This window comes from Athene noctua, chromosome 8 (assembly GCF_965140245.1).
Source record: "Athene noctua chromosome 8, bAthNoc1.hap1.1, whole genome shotgun sequence".
NCBI lineage: Eukaryota > Metazoa > Chordata > Aves > Strigiformes > Strigidae > Athene > Athene noctua.
The window spans coordinates 2,680,781-2,703,046 of NC_134044.1; the positions used below are offsets into that span (position 1 = coordinate 2,680,781).

Below are 22,266 nucleotides of genomic sequence, written 5' to 3' on the forward strand. Positions count from 1 at the left end.
CTGTCCGTGCTTTGGAAGGGGCTCAGGAACAGAAAAGGGGCAGGAGATTGGGAGGCAACAGGATTTATATAGAGACACACGGGGAAAACCCGTGTCTCCGAACATGAGTAACCTGACACTGGGCAGGAGTACCAGCTCCTGCCTGCGGATCCAGGACAACTTCCCCAGCCTCCAGCCAGAGGAACCCAGCGCTCTCACGCTCCTGCCTAAAAAGCACTCGCGACACCCACAAAAAGGCACCTTGCCCATGCCAAGCTCCCGAAACCCCCCTCTCCCAGCCCGTGCCTCCCGTGCCCCTGCAGCCCTTCCACAGGCTGCCGGAGAGCCCTTCGGCCCACAGGTGCTATTGCTCCCCTGGGACCACCGGCCAGGCTGGCGGGGGCTGGCAGCATGGGTGGGACGGGGGCCAGCAGTAAAATTAGAAAGTGCCTCCCTGCCAGCCACTTCTCCGAGCTGCAGGGACCAGCTGAGCCCAGTCGCTAACCTGCACTGTAACCCTTCTTGTGCCCCATTTTGTAGGCTGGGAGAGTTGCTAGAAAGCCGGGGATTTGCATGGCTTTCCTTTCTGATTAGTGGTCTCTGGCTACCCCAGAGAGCCACGCTCGCCGGCTGATGGGGGCAGAGGGAGGTTGATTTCTCTGGCTCCTTTGGGACAGTTTGGCTTGCACCCTGCAATTCCCTTTGCTACTGTCACTTGCACACTGAGCAGCCCTGCAAAGATTGATCTTCCCCGACGCAAATGGCTGTCCATACCCAGTTTCTAGCCCCTTTCTTCCCGCCACAGCTGCTGCCTTCCCCTCCTCTCCTCCTGCAGCAGTTATTGTTATTATTTATACTTAAGCATCCTTTAGGTTTCTGCTGGGGGAGAGGATTAAAAGAGAAAGCCTTTTAAGGATTTCTGCCAGCACCAGGAAGCGAATACCCCCCCAGTGAACAGTGCTGCTGGGGGATTTGGGTGTAGACAAGTGCTTAAAGCCGAAAAGGGCAGAGAGAGGGGAGGGGGAGCGGGGGGCAGCTCTGAAACCAGAACCGCCACCCCCCAGCCGAAACGCAGCTCCTTCCTCTGCTTTAGGAAACGGATCCCTCCTGCGATTTCCTTTCAAAGGTGACTTGTAACCTCTTCATTAGGGTCGGCTTTGGCACAGCACTCATGGTGCAGTTGGCAGGGCCGGCCCGCCGGTGCTGTGGCTTGGGGGGGAGCACACTTGCCTTTCCAAGGGTGGAAAATAAACACGGCAGCTCGCAGCAGCAGCAGCAGACCCGCGGCAGGACCGGCGCCCTGGCCATGCTCTGATGGGTACCATGGACTTTAAGACAGACCCCGGTGCAGTAACGATCAATTTGCTGCTTATTGTCCACCCTGAGGAGACAGCGATCAAGCAGAAAGGGCAGAGAGAGGGGCAGACAGAAGGCAGCCGCAGCGCAGGTAACGTCCCGCCTGTGTTGGTGCGAGGGAGGGGAGGGCTGCAGGTGCAGCAAAAGCCGCGGCTGTGGAGCAGGGTTTGGGCTTCTCCCCTCCCCTTTCTCCTCTTTTCCTTTGTAGACATGCTGCAAAATCCCAAACGTCAAACTTTTTTTTTTTTTTGGTAGAAAGCCAATGTGCCTTCACCGGTCCTCTTGGTGCCCCTTGCTCGTGCGGGGTTGCGTGCTGCGCGCGGCTCTGGGGCAAGCGACCCAGGGCGCAGGAGGAGGCAACAGACACACGGACACTAATTTGAGGACCGTGTTTACACCTCGCTTTGTCCTGTGGTGGCACTAAGATGCCTCTCTGGGCTCTCTGGGCTGTGCAAGAGGAGCAGGGAGATACCTCAGCAGTTTCACCCCAGACCAGCGCCTACTACAATGGAATACAGGGGCAAAACTGTTTTGTTTGAAGTGTGGCTGGGCTTTGTCTCCAAGGATGACTACCCTGAGCCATTTATAGCTACAGTTTGGGACAGTCTCCCTGGCCCAGCTCCTATCCTTCAGGGGATCTTCCAAAAAGCTAAGGCTGTGCCCTGCAACTGTAAGGGAAACCTCCCTGTAGAAGCAAAAGGAGAAAAAGGGTATTCCCACCCTAAAACCTTGGGGAACAGCTAGATTTTCAGAAAACCAGTTCCAGGCTAACAAGGATAGGCAAAGCTAACACAGAAGTTGTGGTCATGTTTCATCTAACACAACATCCAGCACCTACCCAAATATAAGCAAGCTCTATTGAAGCAACTTAGTTAGACCTGGACTATTTCACTTTCTTCCTCCTGGTATTTCATACTCTAGTAACAGGGGCTGCAAAAAATATTGCAGATGAGACAAGGAAGGTGGATCCTGATGACACCCGGGTTCAGCTGGAATATGGGTTACATGAAAGGTTTTGGGGTGGTTGGCCCCCAGGCAGTGCCAAAACCTCACTCCAGGACAGCCTGACAATATTTTGGTTGTATTTTATAGGTTTGCAGGACGATGGAAATGGAAACAGCAGATCGCAGCCACCTCAGGGGAGAGACCTTAATGGTATGTCATCTTCTCACTCTGCTACTAAACTAACCACAGTACGCAAAACCCATTTGCAAGCTTTTAGCACACAGCTGTGCCTCCTGAGCATAAATGAGCTTGAACCAACCCGTCCCTTTCCAGCATGTTGGGGGGCTTCAGCAGAGTCACGTGGAGGACCCCATGCCACAGGAAACGTCCCCTGGGTGCTCTCCTCTGCTCTGTGGCCAGGAGGCACATCGGTGGCACAGCAGAGCCCATGCACAGCCATCTGCAGGGGATTCTCCTGCAAGCTGCCATGGAGCTCGCTCATATTTCAGGTGTACGGAGCTCTTACGTTTCACAGCCAGCTGATGGCAGGGGAAATTCAGTGCCCCAAATTGCTCAGGTTGCAGATAGAGCTTCCAGAGACTTCCCCAGCACTCACAGCTTAAGCAAGGTCTGGGGTGTGCAAGAAACCTTTGAGGTTTCAACCCACCTATCCACCAGTCCTTTCTTCATCTCCCCTATTCAGAGATTGCCGAGCGCAAGGCAGGTGTGATTGTTATCCAGGAACAAATAGTCTTGGATGTTCCCCTGCCAGTTCCTCACCCCTCTGCCCTGAAACAGTTCAAAAGCAACATCTGAAGAGATTACACCTGGCTGCACACAACCAGGCTGCAGGACTGTGATGCAACAGGACAGAGCAGCTCCTGGGAAGGGGAATCAGACCATCAGACTTGCTTTCCTGAGTCTAAGCCTAATGTGGCGTCTAGCAGAGAAAGGCGGGGGGCAAAGATAAAACAACAGGTAATTCTCATGGTACCAAAGAGTGGATTCTAGTTATACCAAACAGGAGCTTTGCTTCCACAGGCCAAGCAATAGCAGCATACAAAAGCCACGGCTGTGCCCAGTACAATGCTTGATAGGAGCCCTGATCCAAGCCCCTCTAAATCAGGGGTGGCTGGATGGCACTCACAGACTGCGAGCAAGCAATATTTCACGGCAAGATACAACTTTGGGGGTTGTTTTTTCTCTTTTTTTTTTTTTTTTTTAACAAATCTTATGGTCTCAGACCCCAGATAACAAAAGCCTCTGCTCTGGGAATCAGATAAGTATTCACACTCTCTCACTAGTCCATCATACTTAAGAGAGTCTTCAACCAGAACTGCAGAGCACAAGTCAGAGCCTCCATTACGAGTGAGAGGACAATATCGATCATTTGCCACCTCAAACTAGGCAGGAGTATTTAGTATGCATGTGGGAAACCTTCCCTTGTAGCTCTTTCTTAGGCACAATTTAAATCCCTGTGAGGATAACTAAGGAATTCAGACGCCAGAGGAGCAGGCAGAGCTTTTGCTCCTCTAGCACCACAGGGGTTAATAAATTCCCCTTTAATCAGCCGTGTTAGCATCTTGATGAAGCCTCTGACACCACCGAGCAGCTGGTGCTGCCGCAATATTTACAAACTGTATTACATAAGCCTCACCCCAACCCCACGGAGGCAAACGGGCTGCGGCCCCATGCTGCGCCGCAAAATCTCATCATTCACGGGCCTGATCCTTGTCACAGCCATGAGCTACGAATGGTATCTGGCCTTCAGGATGAGCTGTGAAAACCAGGTTCCTTGCACTGGTCTGTGGTGGCTGGCAGGACAGTGATCCCATGACGCTTTGAAAAAGAGTGAGGGATCACCCTGGCGTCCTGGCCAACAACCACCCCGCCTGCAGCAAGGCTCGAGCATCTGAAGCCGAGCGGGAGCTCGGGCTCAGCGTCGCCTGGCATTTGCTGACCGTCCTGGCTGGCTGTCAGCACAGCCCTGGGAAGCGGATTTATGCTGCCTGCAATCCCCCAGGCTCGCCAGGTGCTCCCCACACCTCCCTCCGCCCCAAGGGCCCTGGGGCTACCTGGCATCGAGGAGACAGCCAGGGGCTCCCAGAGCACAGAGGGGAGAAGTGGAAATTAGGATGAGCTGCTGACAACCACACCAATGCTCCCACTCAGGGACCGCCTCGCCTCCAAGCCCCCCACACTGCCCTTCCCTCTCACCCACCTCTCCAAACATGCACCCACTGGTCCAAGCGCCCTAAACCCCCCACCCCAAGCAGCAGTTCCCAGTCCAGCCCTTCCCTAGGCTGGAGCATCCCTCTGGAGCAAGGCCAGGTGTCCCTGAGCCACGAGCAGTTGGGTTTCGAATCCATCATTACTTACTTCGCTGCTGAGCAAAGGCACAGATTTAATCCACCTCCGCACCAGGCACCTCCATTCTCTTCAAGGCTCTGAGATGTTTTTCTTTGTGCAACCAGGACAGCGAGTGTCCAGGGAGCCCTGCAAGCAGACACAAGCCATTACTTCATACTCTAATGAAGGTAAGTAGCATCCCAGGGGATACTGGCTTTTCAGAGCAGGGCTTCAGTGAGCTTCCACTCAAGCTTTTTCTGTAATAAAATAACATCAGAACACTCCAAGAGAGTAAAAAAGCACCACCCTGACAATTCTGTGATCTTGAGCATGAAGAAAATCTCCAGGGATCCTGGAGAATCCTTGTGTCTTTCAGCATGGATGCATGAAGGTGGGTCCTGGAGCACCTGGGTTCCACCATCCCCCTGACCACCAGGATGTGGCATAAACAAAATCAAAAAGCATGGTAAGGACATACTCCTGCCAATGTTGGATATCCCAGTGCTGATGGAAGGGTGCAAGGGCTGGAAGAAATAATATTGGCAGAAGTTTAGCTTAAGACACAGCTGGATACACAAGTTCTGTCATAGGATAAATCCTTTCAAGGAGCCAACCCTGCACTAGAGCGTGCTGGGCCAGCTGCACCCCAAAGCCAAGGACTTGTCTGGCCACAGAGAACAAGGAGAAGAGCAAATGTTTCCTTATGAAGGATATCTTGATTAGGAATAGCAAAAAAAAAAAAAAAAAAAAGGTCATAAAAACATCAGTAACCTGTAACCATGTCATACCATTGGTTTTTAAAGCAATAGATGTGGCACATTGAAAAATTTCTGTGGAATTATGTTTTTTCATTTGTTAAATGCCTTTTAAACTTACTGGAAGGCAGCATTCCTCGCCATTAAATTTGTTCCTTGAAAACAAAGAATTTTAATTTATGGTGGAAAAAAACTGAGAAAGTGGAAGTTGGCAAGAAAACCCACAAAAACTCAAAGCTAAAAATAATCTTGAGAAATAAAAAAGGACTCTGGAAAATATAAAAATCTGAAGGAAATCATACCGTTTGCACAATACCATTTCTCCCTTTGAGAAACAACTTCATTTTACCTTCAAATTAACTGACAAAATACACCAGCCAGCTCTAATCTTGGCACCCTGATATTTCAATCATCCCAGAATTGCAGTCAAACTCAAGGATTTAAAAGGCGCTTTTTACAGGTTTTCTTGACTTCTGCTTTTGGAGCTTAAAGGACATCAAACCTTTCTGCATAATCACAGGAGATATTTAACTTTTTCTAAAGTTAAATGCTGTGGAAAAACTTACTATTTGATGAAAGCGCAGATTCCTACCTAATTAGCTCGTTCCAAGAGCTGGCTTTCAAGGAAAACCCCAAATGTCACGAGAGTCCTGATAAAATTGTAGGAGGTAGCACATGCGATTGGATGGCAGCCCCGAGGTGTATTAACATCTTGACCTTCAGTCTCCAAAGTGACTTCTGTCTGATCTGAAACAGGGAGCCCAGGAGCATGCTGAGGTCCTCCAGGGAACCTCGGTGGTTGCAAAACTTTCTGAAATACTTACAAAAAAAACCCCACAGTCTCTTTATTTTCAGGTAATTCTTATAAGACACACTCTAACTTTTTTCCTTGTACTTCTCTTTATGAAACTTTAAATCCAAGACCCCCGCGTTTCCCTGTGAGGTTGTTCTGGAGCATCGTGGCATGCAGAGCACCAGTCCCACAGCAAGCCTGGACCACAGCCGGCTCTGCCAGGACGCTGCCTCTTACAAGCAACAGCCTTTGCCAAAAATTTTAATATGACAAGTCAAACTGCTTTCATAGCTCTGAGCCTTCTTCTGTTCGATTCCAAGAAAAATCAATGAAAGAAATTGATTCTCTGCTTACGGTATCTCCATGAAGAGCTATTTAATATGGTGATAAACTTTTTTTTAAGCTGCCACATATTCCTTGCTGAGGACCTCTGCTTTATTTACAATCCACTTTACCACCTGTTAGGCTATAATGAGCTATCTTTTATTTTTTGAGAATTACAAATCACACTGGAGGTGACCACAGGCTTTCTGACCGTACAGTTTATCTTAAGGGCGCTTTGTTTTGCCCGGAAACCCGATCACTTTGGTACCTTCACAATCACCAGAGCTGCTGCTTCTTTCGCTAAAGTTAAAGAGTTGGATTCAGTGATGCCTTGGCAGGCAATCCTGCCCTTCTCCTCCATGTCCTGGTTAGTTTTCCCTTTCTTAGGCAGTTTGTCATCATTCCTTGCAGGAACCCAAGTGACGGTGGAGATTCATCCCAAGGATACCACTCCACAACTCTTCAAGAAACTCTCCTTTGGAAAAGGTACAGCCCAGGCTTAAACCCTGGCAGAGTGGGCCAAGAGTGGGAGGGCGCTGGGGACACATCCTTCCCTTGGCTGAAGTAGGGAGGGCAAGAAGCCTGGGAGCTCGAGGAGATGCTGCACCCCTCGAGCCAGGGCAGAGGTTGTGATGATTGCACTAACCACGCTGAGGTTGTTGCAGGTCCCCGGAGACTGCCGAGCCTGAGAGGTCAGGACAATAAAGGTGAGGCTCTGTTCTACCACAGCGCGTATCTCCAAGCTAGCCCTCACCCAGGAGGTCTCTGGCTCCCTTCTCCCCAGAGGGGCTCGAGGCTCTTGAGAGGATGCCAGCACCCCTGCCCACTCTCCCTGCTGGGCAGGCGCTGCTGGAGCCTGTCTGCGCTTGGGGCTTGAGGAGCAAAACCCTTCTGCTCCTGGGGGGAGGGGGTGTGTGTGTGTGTGGTGTGTCTCCTCCTCCCTTGGCTCTGGGATGAGGTGGGTGGTGACAGTCTGGGGGCTGCAGTGTCCCTCAGAAATCCTCCAGCTGCCACAGAGCTCTCTTCAGGGTTATCATCTAACAGCTCTGGAGATCAGCTCTCCCTTCTTCCACGCCCGGGGAGGTTTGGCCGTGTGGTGGACAGGGGTTTGATGTCCCCAGCCCTCCGGCTAGAACAGGAGATGCCTGACTGCTGGGGAATGTGGCTTCTGCAGAGCCACAGGGCATCAGGGAGGGAACACAGAGCACGCTGCAGTCCAGGCAGCTTGCTTCATCCCCCTCCCCTCAGCACCTGCACTCTGCAGGGTGTTGACATCCATGTCCAAATGCAGGGGAACGGGCAAAGAAAAACCTCAATTCCAGCTTTTTCCACCCAGTCCTGTTCCCCAGAATTATTTCTGTTTGTCTTTTTTCTCCTGCCAACAACTGCTCACCTCACGCTCCCTTCTCCACTTTGCCAGGTTTCCAGAAGACTGAAGCCCCACGGCCGCCAGGAGGAAAAGACCTGCACGGTAACTATCAACTGTCCCCTCTCCCCATGCTGGTGACACAGTGTGGGGCAGTCCCAGATAGAAGCCCATCAGTCCTAGAAACAGGGCTTGCCCTACTGTGAGCCTAGACTGAAGTGCATGGACAAGGGATTTAATTTCTATTACCTCAACTAGCGTTCCACCTCCCAACCCGCTGTTCATCGGGGTGGCTGATGGGAACGGCTTTGGGAATGTCACACGTGCCCGAGACCTTCCCAAGGCTCCATACCTGAGGAAGGCTACTCTGCAAACAGGCATGATGCACACTTCCTAACTGCACGGGGCTACGTGAGTTACTGCAGATCCCACATCTGCGGGGAGCTTTTGCAGCTATAACCTGACAAAGACAAAAACTGATAACCAGTTTTAAAAAAAATATCCCATTCCCAAAAGGCAAAAAGTAATTTTCACAGCTGTAGAGAGTGGGAACCTTTAAACGCATAAATCTGCTTTATCTCTCTTTAGGTCAGCATAATAGCCCTTTTCAGGGAAAACTGAGATAAACAAACAAGCCTGTTAAAGAAACAGATGCCGTGTGCCTACACGCTGATTTTGGCAGACCGGCGCCTGCCCAGCACAGGGATGCTCTTGCATCCTGCCTGCGAGGCTGCAGCATCACTGGGATGTGGGACGCAAGATGCTCCATGGCCCGTCCCTGTGGCAGGGGCTTCCAAGAAGAGCAGAGCTCACATTAACGAAACACCTCTGCAGGTCAGGAACAGGCCTTCTGGCCACCTCCCCAGTGGGCTGGAGCTGGCAACAAAGGGGCCAGAGCCCCGTTTTGGGGAGATGGAGATTTCAGAAGCACTGCCAGCCTCTCAGCTAGGATAGGATGCTCTTGGAGCCTCTTGTGCATCCCAGTCCCACTGGTACTCGCTGAGCGGGCAGCAGAGGGGCGTCACGCTTGCTTAGTGAGGGTCATGAAACCAGGCGAAGCCTCTGTGCCCCTACACACCACCCAAGGCAATCCACTGCTCCTTGTCACCCCTCTCCAGGCAAGCAGCAGCTCTATGGCACCATTCATTCACCTCTCCCAGCACTTGGGAGCCACACAACAGCATTTTCACTTTGTGATCTCTTTTAAATCCTTTTTTCTAGAGAAATAACAAGCCTACAGAGATAGCTAGAAGAATCTCTTTAGTCCTGAACGGCTCTGACAGGACATGACAGGGGGAGAGATTGCTGTAGAGCTCAATTCTCCTCTCACCAGCTCAGAAGAAAAGGGAGGGCTGAGCAGACAGCAGTCCAGGAGAGACGTCCATCCGATATGCCTGTACACCGAGCTGCAGCTGCATCACTTGGGTGGCTCACTGATGAGAGAGAACAGTGGCAGCTCATTCAGAGACTGTTAAAAAAAAAAAAAAGTTATCCGATTAATTAGGGCAAGTTATTAACCCTTTGTTCACACTGAGTAGAACCAGGAGCCTAGAGCCTGAAAACATGCAGACAGAGGGGCAGGCCCACCAATTTCAGCCTGAGTGCTCCCCGTGTTACATTTTTCACGTGCTTGAATTTGTGCAGAATTGGAGCCCTTTACCATGCAAAACAGTCATCGCTTTCAACAAAGCCACTGGAAAAATCCAGCTCTTTGGTGGGTTTTTTAAAAAGTCATGTTTTTGCCAGGGCTTCCACAGTACAGATTTTCCCTGAAACTTCTGCATTATATCTCATGCACCTTCACATAATATTCTGGGATTTTCTGTGCTGTTATGCAGCACCAAAGACACAGGGGCACCTCCCACTCCAGCACTGCCCAAATTATGCCAGACTAGACAGGATGGCTCCTGCTTTCCATGCAGCTGGCAGGGACTTTCGGCAAGTGTCCTCATGTCCTCTGCTTCCTAAGCACCTGCTGATGGATGCCTCTGTGGGTCGGCAGGAGCTCTGCTGTGTCTCCTTGTTCAAGCTTACAGCCAGGAAAAAATACCCCCTCCCTTCCCGAGACAATGACAGCTTGTTTCTTCCCAGCGTATCCATGGGACAAATCCTCTTTGAAATCCATGCCAGTAGATCTGCAGCAATTTGAGAAGCTGGATGCCTACGCATTAAAAGTAAGTCTTGCTTTTGCCTCTGTCCTCCTCCCAGCTCTCCTGCAGGGATGTTCCTTGAAACCAGCACTAACACCAGCTTAGTCTGAGCTATCAGGAGAAGTGCCTCAAAATCTCCCAAACAAGTGCAAAAACATTTCCCTGCAAACATCAGCAACAGAGATCCCACTCTAGGAGAGAAACTATGACCAAAATTACTCGCTTGAAACATGGAACTACAGCTTTGTATTTCTATCTTTAATGAAGCTTGAGTTAGAGCAGTCTCTTGGCAGGTGGGGTCTCACTAGTTTTAGAAGAACAAGGGAGTGAGGAGGAAGGGAGATCTACCATAGCAATTTCTTCACCACGATCTTGCAATGTTCCTCCTCACAAACAGGTAAACATCACGAACAGTGTAGAGGAACTCGTTAAAGCCCTGCTTAAACAAGCCCGTACTGATCTGGAAAAAGTTCGAGCCATATGGATGTGGATATGCCATCACATAGGTAGGTTGAGATCTTCAGCTGAGAACATAAGGCTGTTGCTGTCACCCCTGTCACGCTGCCATTGCAGTTTACTACCTGTCTTGGGGGTAGGTTTCACATGGTGGGCAGGAGGAAGGCTTTCTGAGTGTATTTATCCAGAAATGTATTCAGAGGTTATCTCACCATGTCTGTTTCCATAGTCCCTCTTCTAGCACTGCCAGCCCCTACAAGGTTTGTGTGTAAATGATTTCTTTCCACATGATGAACCTGTAACTCCTACCCGATTACTCGAAGGTGTACCCATACAAGTCGCTGTCATCTAAGCTGCTGGAGCACGAAGCCAGCCTGCCAAGCACCAGAGGCGTGGTTGTCACGTTCAGAGCCACCCAGCACCACCAGAAGTTTCAGACCCAGCACTGCCCTGAACCCCCTCACCCCCCACGCAGCCCTTCCCAGCGCGCTCTGCATGTCGGTGCCTTTGCTCTGGGAAGGTCTTGGCATAGTGTAGGTACCACCAGAGCATCAAGCTGCCTTGCTCAGTTCGCCATCATCACAGGTGCTTCTGCAGCCCCTCTGTTGCTCCCTCCCTGGGCAGCAGACCACCCCTGGCAAGCAGCAGCCTGGACAGCCCATCCCAGGTGCGGTGTCCTCTTGCCTCTGACAGTCTTGTGGCTGCTTCACTGCCAGCTTTGCCCCTGTGTTTTGTTGGATACATCCCGTGCTCCAGCTTGTAGCCGGTACCTAACTGCATTCATCCTGTTGACACATCCATCAGCCGTGTCAGCACAGCACATCAGAGAGGTCAGCTTTCATAAAACATGCTGGCACCTGTGTGATTGCCGTTCCTGCCTGTACGTGCACCCTTTCAACCTCCATGAGAACTGCAATCACTCCATTTCCCCTGCCCCTTCCTACCCAACCCGAGCAACACTGGAATTTCAGAAACAGCCAAGAGGTGGGAAGAGGACAAGAAAGGAGGAAAAGGCAGGATTTGTAGCCTCTCCAGTCAGGCACATCAGAGGGGGCAAAAGGCTTCTTACCACCTCAAGCTCCTTGGTGGGGGGGCGGAAACTGGATGTGAAACATGATTGGATTTTACACAGCATATGCAGAAATGTTTCTTTCCCGTCAATACTTGGGGGTAGAGGGGGAGAATAACAGCTATTCTTCCCCTCATCTCTTTCACACCCTGACAGGCTCTGGTACAGCTCCATTAGCTGGCTGAACCAGGCAGCTGATGGAGAGCAGAAGAGCAATTTGGGGAGCACTGGCCTAATCTCATGCCCCCTGAGATCAGCAGAACTTTTCCAGCAACTGCACAGTTCACATAGTCAGGTCAATCCTAAGAAGCTTTAATCTTGCCCTTAAATATGCAGACTGCTGATTTCACTAAATTTCCTGAAACCAAGCATTTGACTCATTCAGTCTTTACACTATTAACTCATTTCTGCCTGCCCCTGCCTGGGCCAGATCCTTCTTGGGATGGCCAGTCTGGTTTGAGTCAGTCCATTTACCTTACACACATGGAATGTCTCTGATCCCTGACAGTTACACTGTGATCTCCTCAAAAGATTTTTTTACACCATCTTGGCCCTGGTTCTCCTTCCTTCCTGCAGAGACTGACCCCCATTTACATGCATGGGAAATAAAGACAGTGCTAGGAATTTAAATCAGCTCACAAAAATGCAATGTACCTATCCTGCAAGAGCACTGACAATATAAATTCCTTCCTGCTTTGGATTCTAAGTGAAAGTGCTGCTCCCTTCTTCCCACCCAATTCAACTCCCTGCCTGTGATGGACTGCTACCTCCATGCAGCAGTAGCACTAAAATAAATTATTTTAGCTGTCATTTCTAGCATAAATATGCAGCCACGTGCATCCAGCTAGCTCTCCATACCCCCTCAAAGCACTCTGCAGCCTTGCTGGTGGCCCAGCAAACAGCCCAAGGTGCAAAATCCAGCCTTTCCCTGCAGCCTCAGGAGCCAACCCTGAGACAGCCATCAGCTGAGCCCCTTGGATAAAAGACAAGTAGTTGCAGCATTTCATCAAAGCACAAATACAGCGTGCTGCCAGCCTTTTTTCCCTCTTCTATAGTATTAAAGGGAGGATGAATCAGCTGATGCAGCATTCCTTAGAGCTTTGACAGAAAAACATGTTCGCATTTTAAGAAAGAGGTTACGGACATGACCAAGGTTGGTTGGGATTGAATTAACCTTCCCAGACCAGTTCCTCAAGCTCTGTCTAAAGGAACCTTGCTGTGCCGCTTTGCTGCACTCATTCAAACAAGATTTCCTGTGTTGCTAGGTATTAATATGACTCACTTGCAACAAATCATTTCAGGTATTTCCCAGCAAGCTACTTTCCAGGTATTTTTAATACAAATTGCTTGTAAAGAGTGAAGAAAGCTCAGTGGTTTCCTTTAGCAGTACCATGAGTCTGACTCCTTCAAATGCAGAGCGTTCTGCTTTGTACTGGGCACTCATGAGACTGCAGACCCCCCTGCACAAGGGCAGCCCCTGGGGAGCCCCACTTCCTCTAAAAAAAACACCAATTTTCCTCCCATTTGGATTCAACTGCTGAATCCGAGCCCACCGTTTGTTCTAAGCCTGATGAGAGACAGACCTCGTCCCTCTCCCCTCACCAGCCGTCCACAACATTCTCGTGCAGCACACGCCACGGCTTGTTTCCATTTGCTTGTGCTCACAGAGATGAAAAGCAATCCAAGCATTGCTCCTGCTGCCCGTCGATCCCACTGCCTCAGGCTTTTGGATGAACTTTCGTCTGTGTTCCTTCCTGCAGAATACGACGTCGTGGGCTACCATAACAAAAGCCAGCTGTCGAGCAAACCCATAGATGTGCTTCAGACGGGGAAGAGCATTTGTGAGGGATACGCTGGGCTCTTTGAGCAAATGTGCAGGTAAATTAAGTTCTGAAACATTCAGTGCCAGGGAGAGTTAACATTCATTGTCATCTCTGTGCCTATTCTGTCTGCCTTTGCATTGACTGATGTGACTTTAAGCAGGACATGGAACTTCAGCTTTCAAACCATGCTGTGGAAAACCGGCAAGTCCTAGAAAGGTCAATTTTGCTTCCTCCTCCACACCCCCCCTCCCCAGCATAATTTACTTTGTGCCATCTGCTGAGCTTCGCATTGCATTAACATAATGGCAGATGAAAACACTGAGCTAATTTCGTTAGAAGAAGCTAGGTTTTCCCTTTGAGTATCTGCATGTGAAGGTTAAAAGCATGGCAAGACTTAAACAGGAAGGAGTGTTGCCTCCAACATGCTCCCATGCAAGAGGTAGGCCCAGTCCCAGAAGGAACTTTCCCAAAGCCTTCTGGAGATGCCCTCTCCCCCCCACTACAGAAGCATCACGGGGACACTGCCTCACACTTACTGCATTTTCTGTGGTCAGTCTCAAGGTGCACCACCACTGAGGCCAGTACTGAGATTCCCATTTTATAGCTACATCAGCATTTAATTACTAAAATCCACCATTCTCCTACCTACAAAACCTTGGTGACTTCGCTTGGGATTAGTTGCATAAACAAGTGGGATTTCCCCCATAAATTAGGACTTTAAAATCCCAAAGCCATTTCATAGAATAGGCAGCCCGTTCCTTGGTGGGGAGCACAGGCGCCTTGCATATGAATGCAGAGCAAATCCCTTCTCCCTCACGTTTCTCCAACCCAGCAAAGAAAGGAGAGTGCAAGACAGCCCTCAAGCACCACAGCAAGGAGCAGCACCTTGCCTCCTCTCACAGCTGTATGCAATAGCTTGGCTTAGAGGAGTAGTGAAGGCAGCGAAGGTGCCTGGCAAGTTTGAGATCAGCCTTATGTAGAAGGGCTGTCCAAGAGGAGACAACTGGACCTGATGACTCAAGGACATGAGGTTGGAAGGGGCTTCAGAACAGAAAGCAATGGTGTACTTTCGTAAGGGCATGGGCTTGTAAGATGGCTCTCCCAGGGAGACCTTCTCAGCAGAGAAGCTTCCATTCACAAGATAGCTTTGGAAAAAATTAAAAGACCCATTATTAGTTGGCATATGTAAGTAACAATTTGGCTTTCCACACCATCCAAAAAGATTTGGGAAGGTTTTGACCATGAAACAAACAAAATCTACAGGGAAAATGACAGAGTTAAAAAAAAAAAAAAAGTGCCAGATGCTAAAGTGGTGAATGCTTCCAACCAATAACATCTCCCACAATATCAGGTCTTGCTTTCTAAAGAATACAATAAAATAGGATGATGAAGTATGAGTTTATAACTGCATCTTACGGAACAGTTATTAGCGGTTAGAAGTGGAGGAAATTTGCATCTGTTCATTAAAAAGCATATGTTTAGTTCATTCAAAATATTAATCTTTCCAAGGATATCTTTTTCTATTTAAAGGCTCTGTTGATTTACTCTTTATTTCCTCAGTTCCAGGTTGATTATTGATTTTGTGATTCAGGAAACCTCCCAGTCATCTAGCCTATTACTTTCGTCAAATATTAGCTAAATGTTTAGCTCCTTTCCTAAGAAACTATAACAAAAGACAACACCCCTTTCTTGCAAGGGGATATCCTCATCCCTTCTTCTTGTGCACTGTTCAAGTCTTATGCTGAGTTTAAGCATAAAGGCAAGAGGCAAAGAGCAGTCTTCTTATATAAAGGTTTTTCAGAGCCAAGTTTTTTGGGGAAAAAAAGGTCTTTTAGCACGCCTTTTTTTCCTAGCTCTTGTTGAGGCAACTTTAACAAACAACCCAATTTGCCAGTCACCAGGAGTCCCCCCAAAGGTCCTGCTGAAGTCACCGGCTGACACTGATTGAGTCCTACTTGTGTCAGTGCCAACAGACAGAAAAGTTCCTGTTGCAGACACAACACTGTCACCTCCAACCACAGCCTTGGCAGTCAGACTTCTTCCTGTTAGCTGAAATTCCTGTCACGGAGGAAAGGTGGGCACGGAGAGTGGGAAGCTGGCCACAAAACGTCAGTTTTGAAGTATCAGGTGTGATAGCGATGAACATGAACAGAGGCTTCTGACCAATACGTTAACAGCATTTATCAAGAATTGGCTTCTCAGATGACAACCAAACTCAAGGATGAGTGAATCAGGGAGTGTAAATTCATTAATTCCATTTAGGCCAAAACCTAGCAGTCTGGGCTTAGGGAGAAACTCACTTACTAGAATTAATGATGAAGGCAAAACAATTATTTGCACTTGAGAGGTTTCAGCACCACCTTTGGGAGCAAAGCTGACCACACTCCTGACAGTGGATCTGGTTACTTCGATGCTCCTTATTCATAATTAGTCTGCAAATAATCCAGGTTTCACATCCTCTTGCTTTTCTCATTTTCTACAATCAGTAGCTTGCTTTGTCTTCAGGCACAGGAGAGTACACCTACCTACCACAAGCATAAACCATTCTGTCTCCCTCTGGAGAAGCCAGATTCACTCCTTTTTTACATTAAATCATTGAAGTCAACTTGAAATCAAAGGGAAGAAGGTGCCACTGAATTCCAGTGACAGCTGTAGCAAGATCCAGATTATTTCCTACTCTTTTTGAAGCAGAAAAGCAACTTAGTTTTTAACCTCCTTGCTGCACCAAGCAGATGTCGGCAAATGTTTCTTAATTCACTTCTTCTAGTCCACCTCGTATTTCGGTCATCTTCTGCCATCACATTGCCACTTCAAGCATTTCTGGAGATCTTCTCAATCTTCTCTCTGCCTGGTTAATTTATCTATATGAAGTCATTCACACCAGAACAGAAACATGATCACTCTTCACCAATACAGGATTGCTCTTTTACAGGATGTTTTAGCCCAGTTTTTTGTCTGCCCATTATTAGAGAGACCACTGTTTAAACACTCTGACCTTTTTTCTGGGTATTTTGAACACATCCAAGCACAAACTCTTCTTGCTGCTTTGCTAACGTTCACTGTAAGTGAGAGCACAGAGAACTAAGGGCAGAGCTTGTCCCTTAATGTTCTCTCTGATTATCCCAGCTCACAAGAACGTCTAGAGAAGCCTAGAAGGATTAGACATCAATCCCCATGAAATTAGTGAGAATTTGGTACTTAGCTGCTGTTAGTCCCCTTTGAAACTCCTAGGATCAAGTCTTCCTTAAAGTTTCCAGGCCAGCTCCTAGTCTCAGTTACATCATGTAAATCCAAGCTCTCACCAGTCTTGTCAGTGGAGTTGCTCCAGATTTACTGCCCAGCTCCACATTAGAATTTGGCTCACAGGCGACTACAGGCTGGCAAAGACTTTACAGACCACCTGCGACACCAGGTTTCTCAATGGCATTCCTTCCAGGCTTGCCATGTTCGTTCTGAATGCCTCGTGTGACAGGCAATGCCTCACTATTGCTGCGTAGCAGCTCACGCTAAACGAGGGCTGGCTTGCATGCTCCTCCTCTTCTTTCTGGCCACCTTTAGCGGGGATGGGGTGCTGCCACATTTCTCCTCTCCACAGAACTTGGTCTTCTCTCTGCAGGCTACCCAATGTGAGCTCTCATCTGGCTCTCAGTCAGATCTTTGCGGATGTTTTTTATACTCTTTCTTAATTTAAGAAAGAATGTAAGAATTTAATTTGATGCTCTTAAAGAAAGAATATCAAATAACTAACACAAAGACATCCAGGTTTGAGCTTAGTAAGTCTGTATGAGAAGCTGAAGCAACAACTTCCCTTTAAACCAGTATCATCTCTGTGAAAAAAAGCAGTCCTCCCTATGAGCACGGCTGCACTGCCAATTACCAGCTCGTATCCGTTATCAGACCTTGACTTCTTAACAACCATGCTGATTATCTTCCCCATAAATATCACTTTTCTTCTGAGTTAAACCCACATTATGCAGACAATCTTGCTCTTCGAGCATGCAGTTTATTACTTAAGGTAGTTGTTCCATTTAACGTACTTTTCAATGAAGAAGAAAAATGTCAATACCATCCCACACAAAAGACAATCCTCTCAGTGAAGCAATTTTAGATTAACGCTAAAATAAGACGCCAATGTTAGAATCCATTGCTATCAACAGCAGAGAGCTTATTAACACAGTGATTATTTAAATCTTATTTACACATCAACACAGGTATTCATTACTTTTTTTTTAAAAACAGACTATTTAATCATTTGTGCCCTGGGCAAGCACAAGCTCACTCTTCAAGAAAACTAAATCAGCATCCACAATCCCATGAGGTCTAAGATATCTTATTTGGTGTCAAACACCAGGCCTACCATCACTGAGAGAACACAAGCATGAACGGAGGCACTTTTAATTTATAATTACATGGGCTAATTGTGGACAGCATCAAAGGAATTCCACTGAGTAACAAGACAGAGAGCAATTAAAAACACTTCATCTTTGTCATCCTCCTCTAGCAATGCTGAATTGGTGGTGCATCAAACGAAATGAGAGGGAACACGTAAAAACTGGAAGAGAAAAGCTCCTTCCTCCAGTGGGACATTCCCTCCAAGTCCCTGTGCAAAGCCTACAAGTCAAAAGGGCCCCTGCGCTACCCCTTGGTTACTCTCACATGTCCACCCCATATGAAACCAGTCACTAGCACAGCCCAGAAAAATACAGTCTCTATGTAATGTCAGTGATCAAAAGGGAGGACTTGCCTGTCTCTCAATGTGCTGACAGGCTGGCATGGGAAGGCAGTTAGAAGAAAGCTGTACAGAGTGCAGAGATCCCCCCGTCAAGAAAAATACAGTGCCCCAGCTAACAACAAGTTTTCCAAAGAACTACAAAGTGCAGTAACGTAGGCATTTACCACTACTGTCTGTCACCAGCGTCAGAAGTTGGAGTTTTCAAAGAGAAGTACGCTTACACACTTTGACATTTAAAACCCCTACCTCCCCTGGGACTCAGCTGCAAGGAGGCACCTGAGGAACTGATGGAGCTGATCTACTTGATCACAGGACTGTAATTCTGCAGACTTTGCTCCTCCTTTTGTCCTCCCACAAAACTACACTGACAGGTTTAAACCAGAAGTCTCCTGCCGCACCTTATTGTTTCCTTTTAGCCTTGCAGGAATCCAGTGCATGAAGCTATCAGGATACTCGAAGGGGTACGGGTACAAGATGGGGCAGACCTTTACAGGGGACTCTGACCATGCCTGGAACGCTGTCTACCTTGATGGAAGGTGGCATTTACTCGATAGCACCTGGGGAAGTGGTGCTGTTGATGATTCTTTCACCAAGTTCACCTTCAGGTAAAGAGCCATCCTCTATGTTAATACATAAACCTACCACAAAGGCAGAAGGAAAGCTGATGGGTTTGGCACACCAAACAGTGACAAATTTTAGGTCCCACAGCAAGACCCAAAGCCCTGAACAAGGTATGTGGGCTGTCTATACAGGGGACAGAGCATGCACCTGTAGAAAGACAGCAGCCCTGAGCAGCAAGCCATGTAACTACTAAAAGTGACCTTGTTTTGCTTATCACATCTTCAGTTTATGCAGCACTATGTGGCACTTGATTCATAGCTTTCAGCTGCCTGAGAGAGGGTGCCTCCACACTTTCGAACAAGCAGTGCCTTCCTTTTTCTTCAGGAGCCCGTGGTTGCAGGTGTAGTGTAAATACCCTGGTTTTATCCAAAAGCTCAGCGTGTGCCCTGGAAATGGAAGGCCAAAGCTCAGGTTCCTTCTCTGCCTGGAGAATTTCAAACCCACCAACCTCAGTTCTCAGCAGTCCAAAACATTCTGACTTTTTCCTGCTGAAACCACCATCACTGTGCAGGGGAAGAATTAACTATTTATAATTACTCATTTTCCTTTAATCTCTTCCTTCTTCTTCCAGGTACAATGAGTTTTATTTTCTGACTCACCCAGCTCTGTTCATTAACAATCACTTCCCAGATAACAGTAACTGGCAGCTTCTTAAACCAACCTTGTCGCTGAAAGATTTTGAGAACAACATGCTGCACAACAGTAATTTTTACATGTTGGGCCTGCTGACTGCACACCCAGAGACAGCTGTCATCCAAACAGGTAACACCCTGCGGAGGAGATGCTGCGGAGCATCCTTCCTTACGCAGCCCAGCATCTACCACACACTGTCATGTGTGTAGTGAATTACATTTCCAGCTTGGTTCTGGCAAGCAGAGTGCACTCAAAGCTCTTGGGGCAGGGAAAGGGTCTTTTTTCTTCTGTTTTTGTTCAGGCTGTGGAGAATTGCAGTAGCCCCTGTGTCTAAAAGAAAGCCTCAGTCAGCAGTTGAAGATGAGTTACTCTATCAGCCAGCACCAGTGGTGCAAAATTAGCAGTACTGCTATTATATACTAGCAACCCTGGCTTGAAAAGGAGATTAGAACCTTTTACGATGTTCCCAAAGTTTGAATTACTGAACAACGCATAAACAGGCATTTCTTTATGCAATACTGAGCACAGCAAGTAAGTCCAGCAGCTCTTTTAAACATAAAACTACTCAGGTAACACCACTGAACTACGGAACCCACATTTAAGATCACCTTCCTCAGATTTTAAAAGAGCTGCAGGAATTTAACTAGGTAGCTAATTTATGAATGCTAAGAACACACAGTTAAACTTAAAGGCAACAATCAAGCTGTTTGGGAACAGGCTCATAGGGAGGTAGATTATCTCCTATCTACATACTGGAGGGTTCCTGCACTTTTCTCTGAAGCTTCTCGGAACAGCTACTGGACTAGCAATCAGGTCTAATCGCGTCTAATTAAGCCCTTCTCGAGCACATGGGCTGATGGTGCTGTCAGTTATATTTCACATAGGCTTTCCTATTCTATAGGACCGCAGCTCCATTTCAGTGCATACCAAAACAGGATAAATGCACATCTCCAGAACAAAGGCCACTCTTCACTTCATTCTTTTTGAGGGACACTGGTTTAAGCCGACAGCTGACAAGCTATGACCTGTCAATTGCAGCTCTTTATTTTACTATTACAGAAGCAGCAATTTATTGGGACAGATTAGTCTTCCCAGAACAGGGTGTACATGCAAAACATGTACTGAAACTCCTATGCGGTTTCTTTTCTTTTGTATTTCATAGTAAATGGAAAAGCCTCTGTGTCAGTGGATTGCCGTTCTGCCACATTATTTACATTTAAGCTGAAGGGAACAGATGAACACGGTTTAATGACTTTGAAAAAACATGGAATGAAGCTGGATATCTACCCACAGAAGACAGGGAGTCACAAGCTGCAGATCTTTGCCAAGCCCTCTAAAGCCTCGGAAGATGTCTACAACTGCGTGTTAGAATATGTCGTAGAGTGCAAGTCTGTGGACAAGACCATGCGTTTCCCAAAGGACCTGCATCAGCCTGTTGGACCAAGCTGGTTCACGGAGCGACAAGGGTTCCTGAGGCCGTCACACCCTGACCCCATCATTCACACCAACGATGGGCGATGCTCCCTCACCTTCACCCTGGGCAAAGACATCAGCGTCTTGGCCTCACTACACTCTGATGATAGCAGCCTGACGGAGGATATGAGAAGGAGGCACATCATGCAGATCCATCGCAGGAACCAAATTGAGTTGAAGATCCATCTTCCGCACACAGGGAACTTTGTTCTGAAAATCTATGCCAAGAAGAAGTCAGATCCGGGCAATTATGACTACATCTTCAACTACCTCATCACTTGCCTGAACACTGAAGTGAAGTGGCCAGCTTTCCCTCAGAGTTACAGCAAGTGGGTGGAAGACTACGAAATACTGGAGCCCCTCTCTGGTTTGCTGCCGGCGAATCGCAACGTTCAGTTTAAACTCAAAATGCACGGGGTAGCAAAGGTGCTAGTTCAAGCTGAGAACACTTACCCTCTCACCAAGAGCAGAGACCACTGGGAGGGAACCTGCAACACTTCGGGATGCAGAGAGGTGTTTGTGATGGTGCATGAGAATGCCAACCACAGCTTTTACTCACATGTCCTGAAATACGAAGTTGAGACCCAGTAGCACCCCCTCCCTGTTCTTTCACTCGCCTGCATGAACCAACCTTTCCAGCGTGCCCAAAACCAATACAGCTTTAGGAGATCGCTCATTCTCTCCATCAAATCTGTTCTTTCAACGAATGCAGGACAACACTTGCAGGCTTTTGCAAGACCACGGGCTCAAAGAAGTTCAAAGAAGCAGAAAATCCTGTTAAGGGAGCAGCAGTGGAAGAAATTAAAAGAAACCTCACCTAGGCTTCAGTAATACTGACCAGACAAACACTTTGAAGAAAACAACTGACTGTCTGGCCATAGGTCATCCTGTGCCAGCAGCAATTGCTGGTTTCCCAGTTACGGACCATAAGAAAAGTCTTACAATGGCTACTCCAAGAAGAATCCACCTAGTTATGGGGCAGGATAAAGAAAGTACATGCTGGTTTTGAGCAGCAATATTGGACACGAGGAACTTCAGGATATTTAAACCGAGCTTCTGTATATCTTTAGTCAAGTTGCAAAATACATCCCAGGAGAGAGAAGTGTTAGGAAGAAGATACAACATGAAGTTTTCTTGTGCACTTCATTGTCTTACAAATTTAAGTGATACTGCGAAATTACTTTTTACACTGACTCTTAAATACAATAAACAAAATCCTTTTTACCTTTTTATATTAGAGTATTTGAACTGTAAACACTTTTTCTGCAATACTAACACTATAATCATATCTCAAGCATATAGGTGTTTCCATAAGTAAAACTACAGTAAAATGAAGAATAAAATTCTCAAAAATCACTCCCTACTCCAACTTGTCTATGCAATACTGCAACTAAAAAACTTAAGAGGTTATGTGGCATAGCAGGCCGAGTGACATTATCATC

At 47.6% G+C, this 22,266-nt stretch overlaps 1 protein-coding gene across 1 annotated transcript; it reads left to right on the plus strand.

Moving 5' to 3' along the window:
- The first annotated feature begins 1,293 nt into the window (after positions 1–1,293).
- KY (kyphoscoliosis peptidase) lies at positions 1,294–21,415 on the plus strand. The gene is made up of 12 exons (XM_074912307.1): positions 1,294–1,426; positions 2,428–2,490; positions 4,755–4,817; positions 6,913–6,987; positions 7,167–7,208; positions 7,922–7,972; positions 9,959–10,041; positions 10,415–10,523; positions 13,303–13,420; positions 18,514–18,702; positions 19,290–19,480; positions 20,514–21,415. The coding sequence occupies exons 1-12, from the start codon at positions 1,294–1,296 to the stop codon at positions 21,413–21,415; spliced, it is 2,019 nt and encodes a 672-aa protein (XP_074768408.1).
- The last annotated feature ends 851 nt before the right edge of the window (positions 21,416–22,266 follow it).

What these genes read in the sequence shown, in the direction of transcription:
- KY (XM_074912307.1), top strand. Translation starts at nt 1,294, where the DNA reads ATGGGTACCATGGACTTTAAGACAGACCCCGGTGCAGTAACGATCAAT. An exon ending in GAGAGGTCAGGACAATAAAG is followed by an intron (nt 7,209 to 7,921) that starts GTGAGGCTCTGT and finishes CCACTTTGCCAG; the next exon opens with GTTTCCAGAAGACTGAAGCC. An exon ending in TTCACCAAGTTCACCTTCAG is followed by an intron (nt 18,703 to 19,289) that starts GTAAAGAGCCAT and finishes TTCTTCTTCCAG; the next exon opens with GTACAATGAGTTTTATTTTC.